Consider the following 19,405-nt stretch of genomic DNA (forward strand, 5'->3'; position numbering starts at 1 on the left):
ATTTGATTAAATGGGTGATTAAAACTAATAATAATAAAGATTATTCAAAATCTAGAAATATATTTTAAAATACAAAATTAGAGTGGTTAATATCATTTATATTTTTAATGAATACAATATATAAATTAGCCATTAAAAAAACGAATTTTAATTCTTTTGATTAGATAAATTATTAAAACTAATAACATCAAGAATTATCTAAAATCTAAATATATATATTAAAATAAAAATAGTTCTTATACCTATTGTGTTTGTTTTCTGTAAAAATCTTATAATAAAAGAGTTAAAAATTAAAAAAAAAACACAAACCACATAACTAAATATTAATCAAGTATTTTTTTAATTTTTATATAATTGAAAAGGAAATAAATTTTAAAATAAAAAGATAATTTATAAATATACTTTAGTGTACAACTAAATTTAAAAGACAAAAAATATTTTAGATAACAAAACACATAACTACATATAAATCAAGTAAATTTTTAAGTTTTATATAATTGAAAAGGAAATAAATTTTAAAATAAAAATATAATTTTTAATATATTTTAGTGTACAAATAAATTTACAAGAAAAAAATATTTTAGATAACAAAACACATAAATAAATATTAATCAAGTAAAATTTTTAATTTTAAGTCAAGACACATTTGCAATGATTATACTAACCTAATTTTTTTTAATACTAACCTAATTTTTTTCTTTTTGTAAAGGAAGTTTCACCAGAGAGACGCTTCTGTCTTGTGGCATGTAGGAACGAAACATATGATGTAAATAATTCTCATTTTCAGATATCAGTTACTATAATAACCTTAGCTCCCTCTCTTTTTTTTGATCAATTTTTTTTTTGTTCCACTGCAGCTAGATTCTCTCTTATAGATATGAATTCATGATACAGATTAATGGCTTCATGTGGTTCTAGTCGGAGATACTTTTGACTCGGCATTTTCTTCTAAAAAGAAGCTGTTTCTTCTAAAAAAAGATATTAATGTAACGACCATGCAACTAGTGGTTGTCGGCACATTACTATGTGGAGCCAGAATTTCAAAGCAGCAATAAGTAAAGTGGTCCTTAATTGAGTATATGCTAGTTGATTCCCAATTATTTTCTACGTGAATGATATAGTATATGAGATACACGAAAGCGAAATAATCATACAATTTGTACAATATTGTGGAGTAATAATCATACATGCAATTTGTACAATATTGCGGTCTCTTTCATTTGTATATTCAACATCGAAAGACTTTAAAACGAAATAAAGCAAAATTAAAAAAAAAGCAAAAGAAAAGAATAACAGTCACTTTTTCATTTACAAGTTGGCCTCATTTATATTCATGTTGTCGTTGACGAGAAATTGAATTGTTATTTGTGAGCGACGAATCAGAATGAAAATTTATAGGACATGAAAATTCGGAGGTTAATTAATAATATAGAGCTAGCATATATAGATTTGGTTGATTGATAAGTGCTACACTGATAGATGCGCACTTATATATTTATCTTTTCAAATGTCATCTCAACTTATTCGATATTAGCGATGATACTGAATTAGGGGAAACTGCATCCTAGCTAGCCATGCAAACTTCCGCAAGAGTGACAAAGGCTATTTACTTCTTTTTAACCTTTAGTTTATAAATCATGCATGCGCGTTGGACCCATTTATATTTATATGACTAGAATTTATCAGACCTTTTATCTATATAGCTGTATCTCAATCATTAGACCATTAAAGGATTTTATTTATGTTGCAAAGAGCTTTTACTTTTTAATTAAGTGTCCTCAGTTCTTCGTGCACAATTTTTCTTTTTGAAATAAGTGTTCTCATAAAATGTCTTAAAGCAACACATCTTATGTCTTTAATTGATTTTCGGCAGATTAGACGTTATCTTATCTCACCAACTACATAACAAATGTTTATATGTCTAAGCCAAAATACGTTCTGCAGCTTCCGAAGTAGTCAAAGATACTCACAAGCCCAAACCAAGATACTTATTACAAGCCCAAACCAAGCTCATTTACATATTCGCTCCACAGTCGCAAGTGTATGTTGTGTATATAGAAAACTGGTTGGTTTATATATACTCGCTTTCAGTTACCATTTACCAACCAAAATCGAAATTCAAACCCAATAGTATGTCCATATTATAGTTCCCATACGCGTAGTACATAACGGTCTGTTTTGGTAATTTTCCACATTGAGAATACAACAGACCTCGTGGCCCATTAGTAAAAAGAGGCGAGACTGGGTCCGTTATTCTTCGCATAATCTCAGAGCCAATCGACTGTACACCTCTACGTTTTTATATTGCTTCTGATTTGGATCAACCAATTTGTAGAGGCCCAGCTATTGGGAGAAATGAAAAAATTGGTGAGCATGTAAATAAAAGTTTTAGGAGAAGATGATGGTGATGAAAGCTTGGGGATTTTTTTTGTTATAAGGAAGACTGACCAAACCTTTAGTTTCAGTTTTGTGAAGACAGTAACCAGCGTCTTGATCGAAAAAGGTTTTCTTGGGAATCAAGGACATCAACACTTTGATCATAGAAAAAGTGAATAATCATGTACATATAGAAGATTTGTCTTTGAATCTATTCACAAAGAAACCTTCTAGTACTTAAATTAAGAGTTTAATTAATCTTCGTAGTTGTGGATAAAGCGTCAGTGAATGTTCGGCAGATGCTATTAGTACTGGTGACATTCAAGTATGGAAAAGGTAGTTAAAGTGACATTAGCATTTTTAACCGAATCAAAGTTAGGCATTGACCTTACAGAGAGAATAACTGTGTGCTGTTTCGCTCTCGGAAAAGCGAACTTCGTGTCGGTTAAATTACAATCTTGCAAAAGCTGCCATACATATAAATGTGTAAAACCCAACAAAGTAATAATGGGATGTTGTGTCAGAAGTACCCTACTCGTTTGACACAATATACTACAAGACTACAAGAGTATGGGTTATGACGCTGGACCAATGAATGAAATTTAGCCACATTAGTGTGGATCAACCCGAACTCGACACGTTGAGCCAAGGACGAAACATTGGATGTGAAAAGTGGAGAACAAACGGTTACTAGACCTAACACAAACATCATTTCGAAAATGAAGTTAGGAACAATAGAAATCAATGTTTTCAGAGATTTCCAGACAAATGAAAAATCTTTTCTTTTATTTTTATCACAAAAATAAATGAAAAATCATTCCTCTATTTTGATGATTAGAATTAAAGAGTTGTGATTGGTTTGTCACATTTGTTTATGTTTCCTTCCAAGAGTATAAATGTTGTTTTCTAAATAATGTAATTTCTTTTGAATATTAACTTATCTTTTAAAACTATAAAAGCAATCACTCTTTAAACCATAAAAAGAAAAAGCAGAAAAGCTTGTTGCTTGAATTTAATTGGATGGATATATGGTACAGTTCTGTCTTTGTTGCTTTGTCGTGTCTATATAATTTCTTGTCTCACTGTCTAAGTTTCATTACAAAGTGAAACAACAATGAGTTAGCTTGAACCCCACGTTCTTCTGAGAAAGAATTATTTTCTTCAAATCAACAACCACAAGAGAAATAAAAGACAAAAAAGAAATGCAAACTGCTTTAGATAAGAGAGTGGAAATAGTGAAGTCGAGATTCAAGAGGGTTTGTGTGTTCTGTGGTAGCAGCAGCGGAAACAAAGACTGTTACAGAGACGCTGCCATTGATCTAGCTCAAGAGCTGGTTCTGTTGTGTTTGTTACCTAAATGAGAGTCTTGAAACCTTGTAATGGGCCTTGATTTTTTGTTCTCTGTTCTGTGGAACAGGTTGAGAGGAAACTGAATCTTGTGTATGGAGGAGGAAGTATTGGTCTCATGGGTTTGGTCTCACAAGCTGTTCATGAAGCTGGAGGACATGTACTAGGGTATGTTACTTAAATCAACGACTCACTTCAGCTTTGTGCAAACTCACCGCTTTTTACTGATCTAATATTGTTGTGTGATTTGCTTAATTGCTTCCATCTTGCTTTGCTTTTATGGGTCAGGGTCATACCAAGAACTCTTATGGACAAAGAGGTGGGCTTAGACTACTTTATTCCACTTGAATGAATAAAATTATTGTCATGAGAATATCTCTGAAATGTGACTTTGTTAATAGATAACCGGAGAAACATTTGGTGAGGTAAGAGCTGTGGCTGACATGCATCAACGGAAAGCCGAAATGGCAAGCCACTCCGACTGTTTCATTGCATTACCAGGTACATAATAACTAAGTAGTTTAGATATTTAGTAGACCGTATAAGTGTTGTCACTCGTTAGAGAGACTCTTTTCCCATACCACTTTTTCTTTTAGCTTGGAACACTCTCTTAGCCCATACCACATCTAACCAATTATATGATGATTACCTAAAATAAGGTATTGTCAAAGTAAGGGTGTCTCATAAACTTATAAAATATCAGTTGTGACTTTTAGTTGCTCTCTGTTCTTACAAAATTGATATGTAGGTGGGTATGGAACATTGGAGGAGTTATTGGAAGTAATAACATGGGCACAACTCGGAATCCACGACAAGCCTGTAAGTTAAAAAAAGGAAGAAACTTCACTTTCTACTGCTTATTACTCTCTGAATCACTAAACAAAATCAAAATATAAAAAAGTCTTGATCTTTTGTGTTTCCACTTTGGGGGTAAAAAACTGCAGGTGGGATTGTTAAATGTGGATGGTTATTACAATTACCTCCTCACTTTCATTGATAAAGCCGTTGATGATGGCTTTATCAAGCCATCTCAGCGTCACATCTTTGTCTCTGCCCCTAATGCCAAAGAGCTTGTCCAAAAACTTGAGGTGGGTGCCCATTAAAAAAAAATGATTTACTTTTCTCTTTAGATTCTGTCTTATTAATGGATCATTTTTATTTTATTTTACTCAGGCATATGAGCCTGTGAGTGATGGAGTCATAGCAAAATCAAAGTGGGAGGTTGAGAAGGATGTGCAACAACAACAACAAGCTGTGATCTGCTCCAACACAAACATGCACACTGAGATTGCTCTTTAGAGGGTCATTTACGATGTATCCGTGTCATTTTATTAATTAAACCCTAAATGCTCAAGACCTGAATATATAAGTCACTCACTCCCTTGTTTATATCTTCAAGACTTCAAGTGAATGTTTTCGGTTGAAAAATAGTTGTTACACAAACTAGTACGGACAACATTTTTAATATTTGGGATAGTTCATATATCTATCAAGGTGCTTCTATGATTCATTGAAACATCACACAACTAAATCCTCTCAAGCCTTGGATGTTCTTGAGATAAATAACGTAATGAAAAACAACACGGAGGCTCTTCTTCGTATAATAATATAGTTTTAACTCTTGATATTTTAGGCCTATACTTGATTCCAGGCCCATTAACAAAACCAAAGAAAGGCCCAAAGATCAAAAGTCAATTCATCTCTTCTTCGGAATGATCGAAACGGAGAAAGCAAACTAACTGACAATGACAGTTCCTCCACTACTCCTCCTCCTCCTCACACTCCTCTCCCTCCCTTCCCTCCTCATCCACGCCGCCGTATCCGATGCTTACCCCACCATTCCCGGAACCGCTCCCATCGACGGAGGTTTCTCCGATGATCTCAAACCCATCCGCCGCGAGGTATACGGCGAAGGCAAAATCTTCGACATCAGTCACCGATACACGCCGGATATGCCGGCGTGGGACTCGAAGGAAGGAATCGGAAGGTTTCTATGGCTGGCTGCGAGCATGAAGAACGGATCGCTCGCTAACAACTCAGAGATGAAGATCCCGACTCACACCGGTACACACGTCGATTCGCCTGGACACGTGTACGACGAGTATTACGACGCTGGGTTCGATGTAGACTCGCTTGATCTCCAAGTTCTAAACGGTAATTGCCTCTGATTCGTTCCAAATGTCTCACCTTTATAATTTGATCTCTCGAATTAATGATTTTTTTAAGTTTAAAAAAAAAAAAGAATTAATGATTTTTTTTTTCTGTTTGTAGGTCCTGCGTTGTTGGTTGATGTTCCGAGGAACAAGAACATAACTGGTAAGTGAAACTTGTCTTGATATTTACTTAATAGTGATTTTAGGACAGTGGTGATCGTGTTGCATCTTATGTACCTTGTGACTGTGTAGCCGAAGTGATGAAGTCTCTTAACATACCAAGAGGAGTTCGTCGTGTGCTTTTCAGAACATTGAACACTGACAGGTACAATCAGTTGGAGATCCTCATCAGATGTTGAATTGGTCAACTTTATCTTCCAACTTGATACTCTGTTTCGGAATAATAGTCTCAGTAATATACTCTTGTTTCTGATGGAGTTTGATAATAATTAAAAAATATATATACTACAGGCGTCTTATGTTCAAGAAGGAGTTTGATACAAGCTATGTCGGATTCATGAAAGATGGCGCTCAATGGTTGGTAGACAACACAGACATCAAACTTGTTGGTAATAATCTATCTCTCCAAGTTTTTATGCCATCGTTCGTTCGTATGGAGGTTTCTTTTGTTCTTGTTAGTTCCCACTTCCCATATTATGGTGGAAGTGATTCTCTAAGCCGAGTTTTGGTGTATCCACTGTCAAAAATTGTAGGGGTTGATTATCTATCAGTAGCTGCGTATGATGATCTGATTCCCTCCCACCTAGCATTCCTAAAAGGCCGGGTAAGCAAAATCATTATCCTAAGTACAAGTAGATGAATCCTGAAGATATTAGATAATGATGGTTGAGACAATATATTAAAAACATTGACAGGAGACTATACTTGTGGAGGGATTGAAGCTGGATGATGTGAAGGCAGGAGTCTACTCTGTCCATTGCTTACCTCTAAGACTTGTTGGAGCAGAAGGATCTCCAATTCGCTGCATCCTCATCAGTTGATTTGATTTTCCTCCTCCTTAAACACCATCAAACAAACATGAAGTTTGTCTATAAGCAAGTCTACTTAGCGCGCTATGAACTTCGCTGACTATGTAGCAGACAATAAGAGAGGTGCAGAGAAGAAGAGAAGGAAGCACTTAATAAAAAAAAAGAGTACCATGTGTTGTATTTTAAGGTCTTAGACTCGGCAGTAACTAAATAATAAAATCATTATTAATCTGATGATTAATTCGGAATTTTATTTAGTTAGATTTCCTTTATCAGTTCAAACTTTGAATATTACAATAGAGACTTAAAAAAGTAAAGTTGATGACGGTAGTCTCTATATATACAGCAGCATCATAGCCTCCCATCCAAAAATCCTAGAGAATTATAATTTCTTTACCTAGAAGCTAATCAAAAACCCTAGCTAATCAAAAACCCTAGCTATCAACGAAGAAAGATGGAAGGAGCAGTGCAACGTGTGAAGGCATTGGCATCACAATTAAGAAGTATGATTAAGGACGAAATAGATTCCACTACTGCCATGGTAGCTACTCTCTCTCTCTCTCTCTCTCGATCCCTTAAGCTTGCTAATTCCACAATAACCTGTGTTTTGACATGTATTAGTGACGATAACTTTTTTTTTTCTTAAGCTTTTTTTCTAAGTGATCCTTGTCAAGACAGCTTAATGATGGATAATGATTTTTCTTTAATCTTGGACAGATAAACCATGTTAGGGAAAGTGTGAGAGAGGCTATGGAAAGTGTAAGAGAGGCTATGGAAAGGATAGATCAAAAACTTGCAGAGCAGGCGTCAAGGACTAAGGAGAGGAACGAGTCAGAATCTTTCCAAACAAGTCATCAATCCGTGGAATTTGTGAGACGTGAAAACAATGATGAGGATGAGGATGAAGAATCAGAAGTAGATGATTTCAGCAGTGCCATGGGATCTTCAGATTACATCCAAGTAGATGAAGATGAATTTCTAGATTTCCAAGACATGGAAAAGGATGAAGCTGCCGGCGAGGATGGTGCTGTCACTCTAGTTGCTGATGTTGTGGTGGGTGGTGGTGAAGAAAACAAGTTCTAATCGCATGCCACCATATTTCATAACATGTTTACTCTCTTTTATTTCCCTCTCAAATTTATAAAACCAATAGTTAAAAATAGAGACCATGCATATAGTTTAGTTACATGTATTGATTGCATTACAAACAAACAAACATTGATTTTCTTCTTCTTTTTTTTTTCTCTCCCTCTATGGTTATTACATTACATCCCAATGAACAATCACATCAACAGGTTTTAACATTTTTCTTCTTAAAAAAAGAATCTTTTTGAAGCTCATCAAATTTAACAAAAGGATGTGAACAAGTCTTGTATCCAAGAATCAAAAGATCATTTGCCTCCTCCTCCTCCTCGCTGTCTCTTCTCTTCGAGCTGAGAAGCTTCGTTCAACATATCTGCTGCGTCCGTGTTCATGTTCAGCTTTGCCAAAGCTACGGACTGCATGTAGAAAGCCGTTGGCCAGTCAGGATACACGCATTGCGCCTGCATGGCATCGCGCAGCGCTGCGTCTGGTTGATCGCATAGTAAGTAGCATAGACTTCTCCGACCAAACACAGTCGGTGACACCATTGTTCCAACGTCTATAAACTGCTCAAAGAAAAAGAGAAAAGCAAATCTATGTAAAAAACAAACAAACAAGTCCTAAAAATATGGTCACAAAGTAACAAGTGTCATTGGATACCTGTGAGTAACAGTCTATGGCGGTTTTGAAATCTTTCTCGCGGAAAGCTTGATCACCACGCTTGCGTGCTTCAAGCATGTCTTTCATCTGTTGAGTCCATTCTTGGAAAGATAACTGAAGTCCATAGTTAAAATAACTCCAATGAGTTAGTTTTAAGAACAATTTTTAATGAGTGTTTTAGTAACTAAAATCATGTAATTAATGACCTCGTTAGTCCCTTCATCGTCTCTGTAGTGTGTCATGACCAAGATCTGATGAATAGCTGTGAGATCCATTCTCGAGCAAGCCTCGCCTAACGGCGTAAGTGGCCTCTGTGGCGGCGGCGGCGGCGAAGGTGCCTCCTCGTGCTTCTTTATTCCAAGCATCACATAAGAAGCAACCTACAATCTCATTAAAAAAGATGAATATAAGAAACAACTCAAGTCTCAGATTCAAGAACTCGGTTCACACTTACGTCTGATTTAGTTTGCAATGGTGCAAGTGTTGCCACGAGGTCTTTTGTATTGGGTCTCTCTCGAGGCTCATACTGCAAGCATTGGGAGGCGAGTTCTACAACTACGGTAGCTTCTTCTGTTGAGAACTTTCCCTCAAGGTGTGAATCCATTAGAAGAATAATATTCTTGCCACGTATCATATCCAGAGCCTAGAAAGAAGGATGTATCACTAATAATTAATATCACAAAAAACTATTATCTACTTCTGTATATGACATGGACATTATCTATCGTGACCAAAAACAGATGATAGAGAAGGAGCTTACATGGCTTGGAGGGATGTGTTTTCCGCTAAGCAAATCAAGAAGCACCGTTCCAAAGCTGTAAGTAACACTTTCAGGTGTCACTCTTCCTACAACACACAAAAAATAGTGATCACACTTAGTTAGACTGCTACACATTTGCATCTGATACTGATTCTAAGAGCATCATTATTGGAGAATCTAGGCTAAAATATTTAAAAGTACATTTATTTGTATGTATATATTATATATGTGTATGTAATTGCGGGGTTCTAAAATTTACGGGAAACGTAACCAAAGTATCTTTTCTTAATGTATTAAAGAGGGCCTCTCTAACCGCGCAATTACATACATACTTATAATATATACATACAAACAAATGTACTTTTAGATACTTTGGCCTAGATACTCCAATGGAAGTGCTCTAATAATCTTAAGAGAGAGAGATACAAAAACTGAGTTACCATTTCTTAGGTATTCAGGTGGTGTATATGCTAGGTTAGTGCTATAGCTTTTACCATCACGACTGTTCTTCATCAAGCCGAAACATGAGAGACGAGGATCACCATCCTACAAAATATCCATTTATAAACTTGTTAAAGATCCCCAACAAGAGAAGTAAAAAAATCTCATAAGCAAGAAAGAGGAGAATGATATACCTCATCAAAGAGAACCCTGTAAGCATTTAAATCATGGTACAGAGGACGACCCTCGGTGCTACAATAATCCAAAGCTTCGGCTATGTAATATCCTACTCGCAACCTCATAGCCCATTCAATGGTTTGACTTTCCCCTGTCAATGATTGAGCACACAAAAGAAACACACAACATGATAAAGGAAAGTTTCCATTTTTAGTACTATAACACAACACGATAAGAAAAGTTTCCACTTTTAAAACCATAATCTACGCAAATTGGCAATCATCTTTAGATACACATTTCGAATTATACAGCCTAAAAGGATTCACTCTAATGGGAAACGGATAGAGAGAGAGAGAGTAGTATTACAATGGAACAAATGCTTAGCGAGAGTATCGTTAGGCATGAATTCAGCGACAAGAAGCCTCTCGTCTCCATCGCAACAGTATCCAATCAAATTCGCCAACCGGTTATGTCTGAACTTCCCCACACCCCATGCTTCTTCCTGCAATTGAACATAAACAGATTAATCAATTAATAAATTAAACAGATTTTGAAAGTGTTGATTTTTTTTTTTCTATTACAGCGAACTGTTTAGGATCAGGCCAAGCCATCTTCGTGAACTTCTTGACGGCGATCCAACGACGGTTCTGAAGCCGGCCTTTGTAGACAAGATTTGGGGCTTTCTCGCCGCTTTCAGACACGATGTTGTCGGAGCTGAAGTTGTTCGTGGCTGCTTTGAGGTCGGAGAGAGAGAACTCCGAGAAAGACGGTATCCCTCCTCCTCCTCCACTTACGCCGCCAGCTCCGCCTCCTCCGATTCCGTCGTTATCACCCGTCGCAGCGCCGCCGTGGTGGTTTTGAGTCGTTTGCAGCGGCTGGGCTCCGTCTTTCCCGACCGGGCTGTCCTCACCAGGACACAGAGATTGACAACAACCCATGAAATTTCTGAACTCCTTTTCTCACGACAGAAACAAAGCGAGTCGGAAAGTGTTTCTCTTTTGCTTCTTGTAATAGAGAGAGAGAGAGAGAGAGAGAGAGAATATAGTGGTGGAAAAATACAATTGTATTTTTATTTTATTTTATTTTTCTCTTTTGTCTTGTTTGACTACTTGAGGTAAGTAAATTTCTCCTCCTTGTCAATTATGATATGCCAATTTAACAACTGTTGAAATATACTGTAAGAGAAAAAACCTTCCTATAATTACTATAGTTTTAAAAATATGATCAGTGAAATATTAGATTTCAGATTTAGCCATAAATAAAAAAGATTTTACTATCAATTTATAGAAGGTAAAATCTTGAAGTTACTATCAATTTATAGAAGGTAAAATCTTGAAGTGTGCAACGTTCTTTTTTTGGGTTTATAAAATGTTTAGTAATCTTTAACCAATGGATTTGCAAATTGAAAAGCCGAAGAAACAGAAGAAGCCAACTTCTTTTGTGTGTAGATTATTATATACTACTATAATACAATAATAAAAATGATTCGGATGTTCAATGATATACACTTTGTGGTACCAAAAGAGATTTTGGAAAAATCACATTGTTTGCCAGCTCAAAGTGTTTGTGATTGGAGCGACTTATCATCATCGACCATTCCTACTTTTTTCTTTCTCCATTTTTTCATATTATTGTCTGCACAACCTTTTGTTTTTGCGTCTAGTTCTAAGTATCTAGTTATTTCAAAAGATTCGTACTTGTATAGTGTAAAGATAAGCGTGTGAAGAAAATCATTCTGAGAGTTTGTAGAAAGTTGACTTGTGAAACCGTGTGATATTTAATTCTGATTCATACTTATGTTTTTGTTCTTTTTTGTATTTCTGTCGGCTTTATATATTTCGTGGATTATTGACTTACCTTCTAATTAGAGTAATGTCAGTTTTATTTCCATTTGAGTATTAATTACTCTGTTACAGAACGAAAATGACAACTTTAATGCATAAAGAGTCCTAGAAAACTTTTAAGAAGTTTACTGATAAGCAAAATATTTCAAAACTAAAAAGACATTTTCGTTTTCATTTGGAACTATGGATGTGCACTACCATCTACAATATTCGGAAACTACATTACCTAATATGGTTAACTGTTCAAAATCTTATTCATTTGTTAACATTTAAACTGCATACTTTAGATTACCAAAACTGAATTGAATATGGTTCTGTAATCTGTGGTGCTTTTTGATAGAGACCTCTAGACTCAGTGCCGTGCCAAGGAATTTGGGGGCCTGAGGCAAATAATACAGTTTTATCTAGATTCAAAATTTTAAAATTTTTATTTATAAAATAAAATATATAATTTTAATTTAATATATATTAAAATAAAATAAAATAAATATAAAACAGTAAAATTTAATATTTATATTTATCTACAAACATGATAAATAAAACTATGTATCTGTTTATAAATTTATATAGTTAATTCACAAATATAAATAGATAAAATTAGTTGTAATTGTATTTTCTAAAAATATATATGAACAAAAATAACTAAAAAGGTACATATATAACTTTAACATATAAATGAGTTTATAATAAATAAGACAAATAAAAGTAAAAATATTGTCTTAAAGATTTTTTTTGTACAAACTACCATGTCATGTCGTATAAAATGTAACTAAATTATAGAATCAGATGTAATTTATTTAACTAATTAAACTAAGTAATAGGAAAATGAGGGGCCCTAAATTTAACAAAATTAGAGGGGGCCTGGGGCAATTGCCTCATTTTATATGCATAAGGCACGGCTCTACTAGACTAAACCTTAAGTAGCTTTCTTACTATTTTGTTTGTACACCTTGAAATGCTATATAAAACTGCAAATCATAATGAATAAACCTCCAACGATGACCGACAAATAAAATAGTTAGTATGTTTGCAAATGGAAAGTATTCTTGCAATGTTTCTACTGTTACTAGCTTTCGAAGTTACAAGAGACACTTGTGTCTCTTGTGTAGAAAAGGCAAAGAGTGAAGTGATCCAAAGATTCTCCAATGTAATTGGCTTTCTTATATGATTAGATGCTCAAGCACTATCTCTGATAGTATATAATAAACATTCATCATTAACCTATGGTTGGCGCACAACAATAACTTCTGCAACTTATATTCTACTCATGTTATCACTTTATCTACATTTATTATTTTGCAAAAAAAAAAATGGAAAAAAAAGATTTGACACACGAGACGTCAAGTTCACGCTAATCATGTTTGGCACGGCAACACAAAATCGTTAACTATTGGCGCAGGCACTAATGAGAAAGAATGGACCATTATGTTTTAGTATTATTAAAGTTTCACGTGAATCATCAATGTGTAAGGCTGGTCAGGTTAATGATTGGTAATAGTTTGTAACTTATCGTAAAATGATTACATAATTTTTAATCTTATGTTAAAAGAAAGAGAGACTTGCCCTGAGCTACCTTCGGATTTTACAAAATAATTGTTGAGAACACTACCAAAAGTTTCATCCTAAACGTCTTATGTATACACGGCCCTAATTTTAAAATTATTAAGACTCGAACTAATATCTGCATCCTGCATCATATGTGGTAAAAGTGACAAGTTATCAAACCTTCATCTAACCACAGCAACGTAAACCACCCGGTTCAAAGCCAATTTACAGTAAACCGCATCTATATAAACCGAACATTTGGCTGTAGTCTCCCTTTCTGCCTCCTCTTAGATCATCATCATGATGGGGGCTCTTCTTGCCTGAGTCTAAGATGATTTTCTAGTATACCAACACTGCATAGGCAAGTATTCCAGCATTGCAAGATCAGAAACAAAGCAAAGATCTTCCTCTCCTGTTTATGCTTTTATTATTCCTCATCATCTTCCTCAAGTTCTCGTGGAGCAGTTTCTTCTTCAGCACGCACTAAGAGATCATCATAAGCTCGCACAGATTCAGCAGTGAATCTCTCCATAGCTTCAAAAATCCGCTGCAAACTACCTTGTAAACTCTCGTTGCTAGTATCGCTCTGATAGACAACGTTCCCAGATAAAGAAAGACTATTAGTCCCATCACCAGGTGCAACCAGAACCATCTTCTTCTCCAGCGCCTGAATCTCTCTATGTATCTTCTGTTCTTCCCTGTCCATGTTCCTAACTCTCTTCTCAGAATCACCATGCCCCATCGTAGTCGTCTCTAACCGATCTTGCTCCCAGAGCTGAAGCACGCTCGTGGTGAAACTACGCATCGCCTCGATAACTTCCTTCTCGGATATCCTGTCCAGAGCTTGAGACCACTGGTTACATATCACAAATATCGGTGGAGCTCCGATACGACCAGGTGAGAAAGGAGCGATACCATCAGGCGTCTCCTCGGGTTCGTAGAGAAGACACTTCATGAGCCATTTGTTCAACTCTCTTACATAACCTTTCTGCGCGCTGACCCAGTTAGAGAACCCCAATATCCAGTTAATAAGCTCGTGTCCTAGCAAACTCGTTGCCTCTAGATGTTCTTCACCGAGTTTCTTGCTCGCTCTTATAGGACCTAACCCTCGAGCTTCCCTAATGGCCTGACACTGACTCTGATGACACTCAAACATTGCTTTCCACATTCTTGTAAGCCTGAGAAAAAAAAAACATTTTCAAAATTCAAATATGTATAAACATAAACACGTAGAGAGAGGCTAAGAAGCTTTTACCCTTGAATCAATGCATTAAGCTGCGGCCATAAGTCCTCGTCTCTAATCTTGTTAATCGTCACAGAGATTTTATCCACCACCTGAATCGCGATCCGTATCTTCGTTGACATGTCTCTCACTAACTTTCGAGTTGTGTCTACTTTGGTAGCTTCAGCACCTCTTTCATCCAAACGCTTTAGCTTCCTCAGCTTCTTCTCGTGAGCTACACGCAATTTCTCCTCAGCCTACACAAGCGTAGAACCCTTTCCTTCAGAAAAGAGTACATATCACAGTGTTTTAAGACAAAACATTACCTTCACTTCGTGGTAAAGCTTCTTCTCCCATAGATGGAGCTTATGCAATGTAGAAGAAAGATTCCTCGACCTTGAAGCAAGCTCTTCTTCAATGTCTGCGTAAGTAGGCGGCGCAGTAGAGGCAGCAGCAGAAGAAGAGCCTCCTCCAGAGGTAGAAGGTAGCGAAGGAGTTACACCGTGTAACAATTTAGAAGCTGCTGCTAAAATAACACACAAACAAAAGTTTAAAGCTTTTAATTACTCTGTTGGATAAAGCTGAGAATTTTTTTTCTTTTTCAAAAGAGCTTTATTACCATGTTTACGACCGTAAGGATGCTTCCCCACTTCAAGCAACTTAGCGATCTCGCTTCCTGACTCCGCAGCCTTCACGAACTGATTCTCAATCTCTTTAGCAACCTCGTGCACCGCACGTGGCCCTCCTCCCACTCCTCCTCCACCACCGCCGCCACGTGTCCCCGCGGCATTGCTCCGTCTCTCTTCGTTTCCAGCGTCTTCAACAACCGTCTTCTCGACGACGTGCACTTCGTACTCCACACCTTTCTTCTCCACCGACACGCTCGACGGTCTCGACTGATACATCGCCGCATCCGCCGCATCTCCGCCACCGCTAGTGCTAGCCCCTGATTTATCAGCAACCGACGGCGGATGAGGCTGAGAAGGAATCAAAGGAGGCTCCTCCTCCCTGTACACGGCGGCGGGAGGCGGTTGATTATTAATCCCACCGCCGGGGACGGCGAACTTCGGCCTCCCGTGAACTTCCTTAACAACCTCGTAGCCTGAATCGTCCTCCTCCAGCTCCGGTATACCTTCTTCCTCCCTGAGCTCTCTCGAGTCACGACTCGGAGTATACGGAGGGTAATAAGTATCGAACGGATTCAGAAAATCCCAGCCGTTAGACCTAGGAGGCGAAGGAGGAGGCGGAGGCGGTTTAGAGGTGGTACCACCACTTGATGAAGAACCGTAGTAACCGGGTCCCGGTCCGGGGTTATTTGAGTATCCGTAATACGAATTAGGAGGAGGATAAGGATTGTTGTAAGGATAATTAGAAGAAGATGATGATGATTCACCTTCGTAGACTCTTTGAGGGCTGCTTGGTCTTTGCTCAAAGATTACAGAAGGAGGCATGGACTTGTTCTTCATGTAATTCATATGCATATAGCTTCCTCCTGAGTAAGGAAGCTGATGATGGCCCATCATTTCCGGATTCGGGTATGGTTGTTGGGCCATGTAAGGCCCGGACTCGTGTTGTATCGGGAAATGACCGAGGTGATGTTGTGGTGGTGTTGAGGAGAGAGATGATGTAAAGAGTCCGAATCCAAATCCAGGTGGCCTTCTTCGTCGTCGTCATCGTCGTCGGAGTCCGAATCCGAATCGAATTCGAGATGACCCGAATCGGAACCCGAACCGGAGTGGTTTTGGTGAGAGGAAGGTAGCTTTGCTTTCTTGGGAGGAGATTTTTCTTCTTCTTCTTCGTCGGGGTCGCCTTTTCTCTGAGGAGGGAGGTTGAGTCTCGGAGAGTCTCCTCCTCCTCCTCCTCCGCCGTTGGCTCCGCCGGAAGAGACGAAGCGGTGGTGGTGGTTGATGAAGAGGTGGAGTGAGTGGCCGATTCCTCTGAGGGAGTTAGTGTACGCCACGTGGGAATCGGATAATTGGTAACGCTGCTGAATCGCTGCGTCGAGGAAGGCGCAGCGGTCACGGCAGAGAGCAACCGCCGGAAGATCGTCCAGTTTGGAGCTTGTACACCCCATTCTCAATAATTCTTACCCCAAAAACCAAAAACAAAAAAAAATAACAAATTTAAATTAAAAAAGAGAGGAAAATAAAACAAACGAAAAAAAGGAAGGCAAGATTTGAAATCTGAAATGAAAATAAAAGAGAGAGAGATGAAAGGTTGGTGAGAGGAATTAGAGATGGAGGCGCATATGGGGTAAAGATGGTGTGGTTTGATGGTGATAGAAAGAAAAAGCAAAGAAAAGAGTTGAAGTGATTGTTTTCTCGAGAAAGTATTATTTGCTACTCAGAAAAAATAAAAACGAATTATTTAGGTCTAGAATAAAATAAAAAATAAAAATAAAAGTAAGAACAAAAGGAAAAAACAGCAAAGGACTGTGGAGGAATCTTGCCAGCACCGAGATTTTCGTCTCTTTCTCCCATTTGATGAGTCGGTGTTTTTTTCCCTTCATTTTCTTTTTCTGGTAATTAATAATCACACTATTAATCTCATTGATTAACCGAGTTTCGGATTTTTTAAAAGTTGAAAATGAAAAGCTTTTTAGGACAGTACTTTGAGAGGTTCAGACAGAAGACATGGATCTTAAAAAAAGATACGGGTTGTACTTCTGTCTCTTTAACAAGTTTAGTAGAAGTGTATGGCTTTAGGTTTGACGGTAACTTTGACTCGTTTTGACTATTTTGTTATATATTCTCCAAAACACCCTTAGCGATAGTCTTTAATTACGTAAGGACAGTATTTGATTTAGACAATTTAAATCGTAGTATTATTACATGATCGTAACGGGTAACGTAAGGGAATTAAATGAGGACTGTACGGTATTTATGATTTTAAATTACTTTTAAGCCCGTGTTGGTTTGTGTGTTCAAACTAAAGACGTAACTAAACGGATGTTGTTACCAAAACAGAACTTCAGGCTTCAGGTGTGATTTGCTAACGTCGTCAGCGTTGTTTCTCTCTCATTGCCTAGACTTTTTTTTTCTTTTATCCTTATTGATGCATTATATCATCTGAATACATTAGTACTCATATATAGCTAAGGTTCGATATAAATTCAATTGCAAGAGTCAAAACTAATTCCAGGTTCAAATGTGAAAGTATTAATTCTAACATTATTAATTTATTGAAATTTTACATTATATAAAACCTCAAAAAATACATTTGATTCGTGAACCAGATACATATATTGATGCATTCGAGCTCCAAATATTCATTTCAAATTCCGGTTATAAAGAAACATGGCTGATGTGATCCATACAGTTTCGGCAAACAAATGCAAAGAATTATTATCTAAATCTTTGTCTAAGGTGTCATTTTAGCTTTGGTCAAAAACGTAAGTTTACCATCTTCATATATTTGGAGACTCACGTGAATATTGCGTCCACTATGTTACGCATATTTGCATGTTAGCTATAAAAGTGCAAAAGACATGTTCCTTAAAATATACCTCAATAATATCAAAATTAAAATTTTAATGAATACTTGACAAAACTCCAATATAGTATTGTTTAACCGGAGTCACACAACAACGATTTTCCCTTTTTAAGTTGTTGTCGACTAACTGTTGTAGGATTAATAGAATAACAGTCTAGAACACGAGCACGCACATTGGCACAACAAAACAAATCACAGGTCAGCTGCGAGACAATGTGGTGACGCGAGTTTATAGCACAGAGTTTAAGCAATCAAACAATGACCCAGCAGCATGGATCGGGACACATAAGGATACTTAGCACCGAAGCCTTGTAACAGTTATCTAAATGTTATTTACCCAGAACAACTTGGTGCTGAAGCAATCCCTTTTGTCCCTTCTGTTTTCTTTTTGCTTTTTTTTTTTTACGAAATCTTTCTACTTTGCATGTTTGTCTTCTTTTTTGCCTTTTACTGCATGCTATATATCCTTTATCGCTTGGAACATTAAGACTAACAAAATCTGGTGGTCTGCGTTATACCGCATATAATTAAAAATAGAAGTTCGATGCCAAAAAAATAAAAAAAATAAAAATAGAAGTAAAACTACTCTTAAAAGATAAAAAAAAGGCTTCTACATCTTGAAACCTAGCTATAGTGTCAAGATATTTCAACAGAACAGAAGTTGATGCATGCGATTGTTTACTTGTTTTTTTTGGAGACGACATCCATATGCATGTTTCGCAGATCAATTATCAAATGTTTAATTTACTTGAATTTTTTTTGTTCAAAGTTTTACTTTTTACCAATGATATCATGGTTGCAGATCAGCTGATTAGAAAATTGGTCAATGTGCGAATAATTCCATTAAGTTCAATAATAGTTGGACATGCGTATGTTTTTTTTTTTGGGTCAAAAGTGTATGTTTTATATGACAAAAGTTTATAAGTTCTCCCCAAAAGGATGATCCTATGGATTTCAGCACGAGATCTTCCATATAATCTTCCACAGCGCATTTTCTATAGCCAGTTAAAGCAGTGGTATCTACAGTGAGTCCAACAATGGATTCTTTGCAAGATGTAAATAAATCTCTACTTACTCCAGTAAATAATACTATATTTAGGTGGTTTAGTTTTGCATAAAATTCAATAATATTCATGCTTTACCTGAAATCCAAAATAGCTGAGATCATATTTTAACAGAAAGCAAAAAAAAAAAAGATATCATACTCTATTGTCATGCCAAACTGTTTGACAAATGTCCAAAATCTTAGTGATGTTAGGGGCAAAATATAAGAGGCCGTGTTGATTTAGAGGTACTATAATGTTTTGAGTTACCTT

At 36.6% G+C, this 19,405-nt stretch overlaps 5 protein-coding genes across 5 annotated transcripts; 3 read left to right on the plus strand and 2 right to left on the minus strand.

The window, feature by feature from the left end:
• Positions 1 to 3,463: 3,463 nt before the first annotated feature.
• Positions 3,464 to 5,204, plus strand: LOC108840303 (cytokinin riboside 5'-monophosphate phosphoribohydrolase LOG5). The gene is made up of 7 exons (XM_018613136.2): positions 3,464 to 3,710; positions 3,794 to 3,891; positions 4,012 to 4,042; positions 4,125 to 4,224; positions 4,472 to 4,542; positions 4,668 to 4,811; positions 4,897 to 5,204. Exons 1-7 carry the CDS (start codon positions 3,579 to 3,581, stop codon positions 5,020 to 5,022), a joined length of 702 nt encoding a protein of 233 aa, XP_018468638.1. The 5' UTR covers positions 3,464 to 3,578; the 3' UTR covers positions 5,023 to 5,204.
• Positions 5,205 to 5,432: 228 nt separating this feature from the next.
• On the plus strand, positions 5,433 to 7,137 carry LOC108823957 (cyclase-like protein 2). The gene is made up of 6 exons (XM_018597277.2): positions 5,433 to 5,877; positions 5,995 to 6,039; positions 6,129 to 6,201; positions 6,348 to 6,445; positions 6,590 to 6,660; positions 6,752 to 7,137. The coding sequence occupies exons 1-6, from the start codon at positions 5,469 to 5,471 to the stop codon at positions 6,875 to 6,877; spliced, it is 822 nt and encodes a 273-aa protein (XP_018452779.1). The 5' UTR covers positions 5,433 to 5,468; the 3' UTR covers positions 6,878 to 7,137.
• Positions 7,138 to 7,265: 128 nt separating this feature from the next.
• Positions 7,266 to 7,948, plus strand: LOC108843345 (uncharacterized). Its single transcript, XM_018616523.2, has 2 exons — positions 7,266 to 7,406; positions 7,583 to 7,948. Exons 1-2 carry the CDS (start codon positions 7,320 to 7,322, stop codon positions 7,946 to 7,948), a joined length of 453 nt encoding a protein of 150 aa, XP_018472025.1. The 5' UTR covers positions 7,266 to 7,319.
• A 67-nt stretch (positions 7,949 to 8,015) lies between these two features.
• Positions 8,016 to 11,015, minus strand: LOC108843344 (serine/threonine-protein kinase BSK1). Its single transcript, XM_018616522.2, has 9 exons — positions 10,568 to 11,015; positions 10,353 to 10,488; positions 10,004 to 10,137; positions 9,809 to 9,914; positions 9,369 to 9,454; positions 9,063 to 9,251; positions 8,815 to 8,988; positions 8,609 to 8,722; positions 8,016 to 8,514 (listed from the first exon to the last, which is right to left on the minus strand). The coding sequence occupies exons 1-9, from the start codon at positions 10,922 to 10,924 to the stop codon at positions 8,257 to 8,259; spliced, it is 1,554 nt and encodes a 517-aa protein (XP_018472024.1). The 5' UTR covers positions 10,925 to 11,015; the 3' UTR covers positions 8,016 to 8,256.
• A 2,300-nt stretch (positions 11,016 to 13,315) lies between these two features.
• On the minus strand, positions 13,316 to 16,881 carry LOC108842592 (protein ALTERED PHOSPHATE STARVATION RESPONSE 1). The gene is given in 5 exon segments (XM_018615565.2): positions 13,316 to 14,553; positions 14,631 to 14,854; positions 14,924 to 15,120; positions 15,217 to 16,204; positions 16,207 to 16,881. Coding segments are annotated over 5 exon segments (2,625 nt in total). The 5' UTR covers positions 16,672 to 16,881; the 3' UTR covers positions 13,316 to 13,802.
• Positions 16,882 to 19,405: the final 2,524 nt, after the last annotated feature.

This window comes from Raphanus sativus, chromosome 2 (genome assembly GCF_000801105.2).
Source record: "Raphanus sativus cultivar WK10039 chromosome 2, ASM80110v3, whole genome shotgun sequence".
NCBI lineage: Eukaryota > Viridiplantae > Streptophyta > Magnoliopsida > Brassicales > Brassicaceae > Raphanus > Raphanus sativus.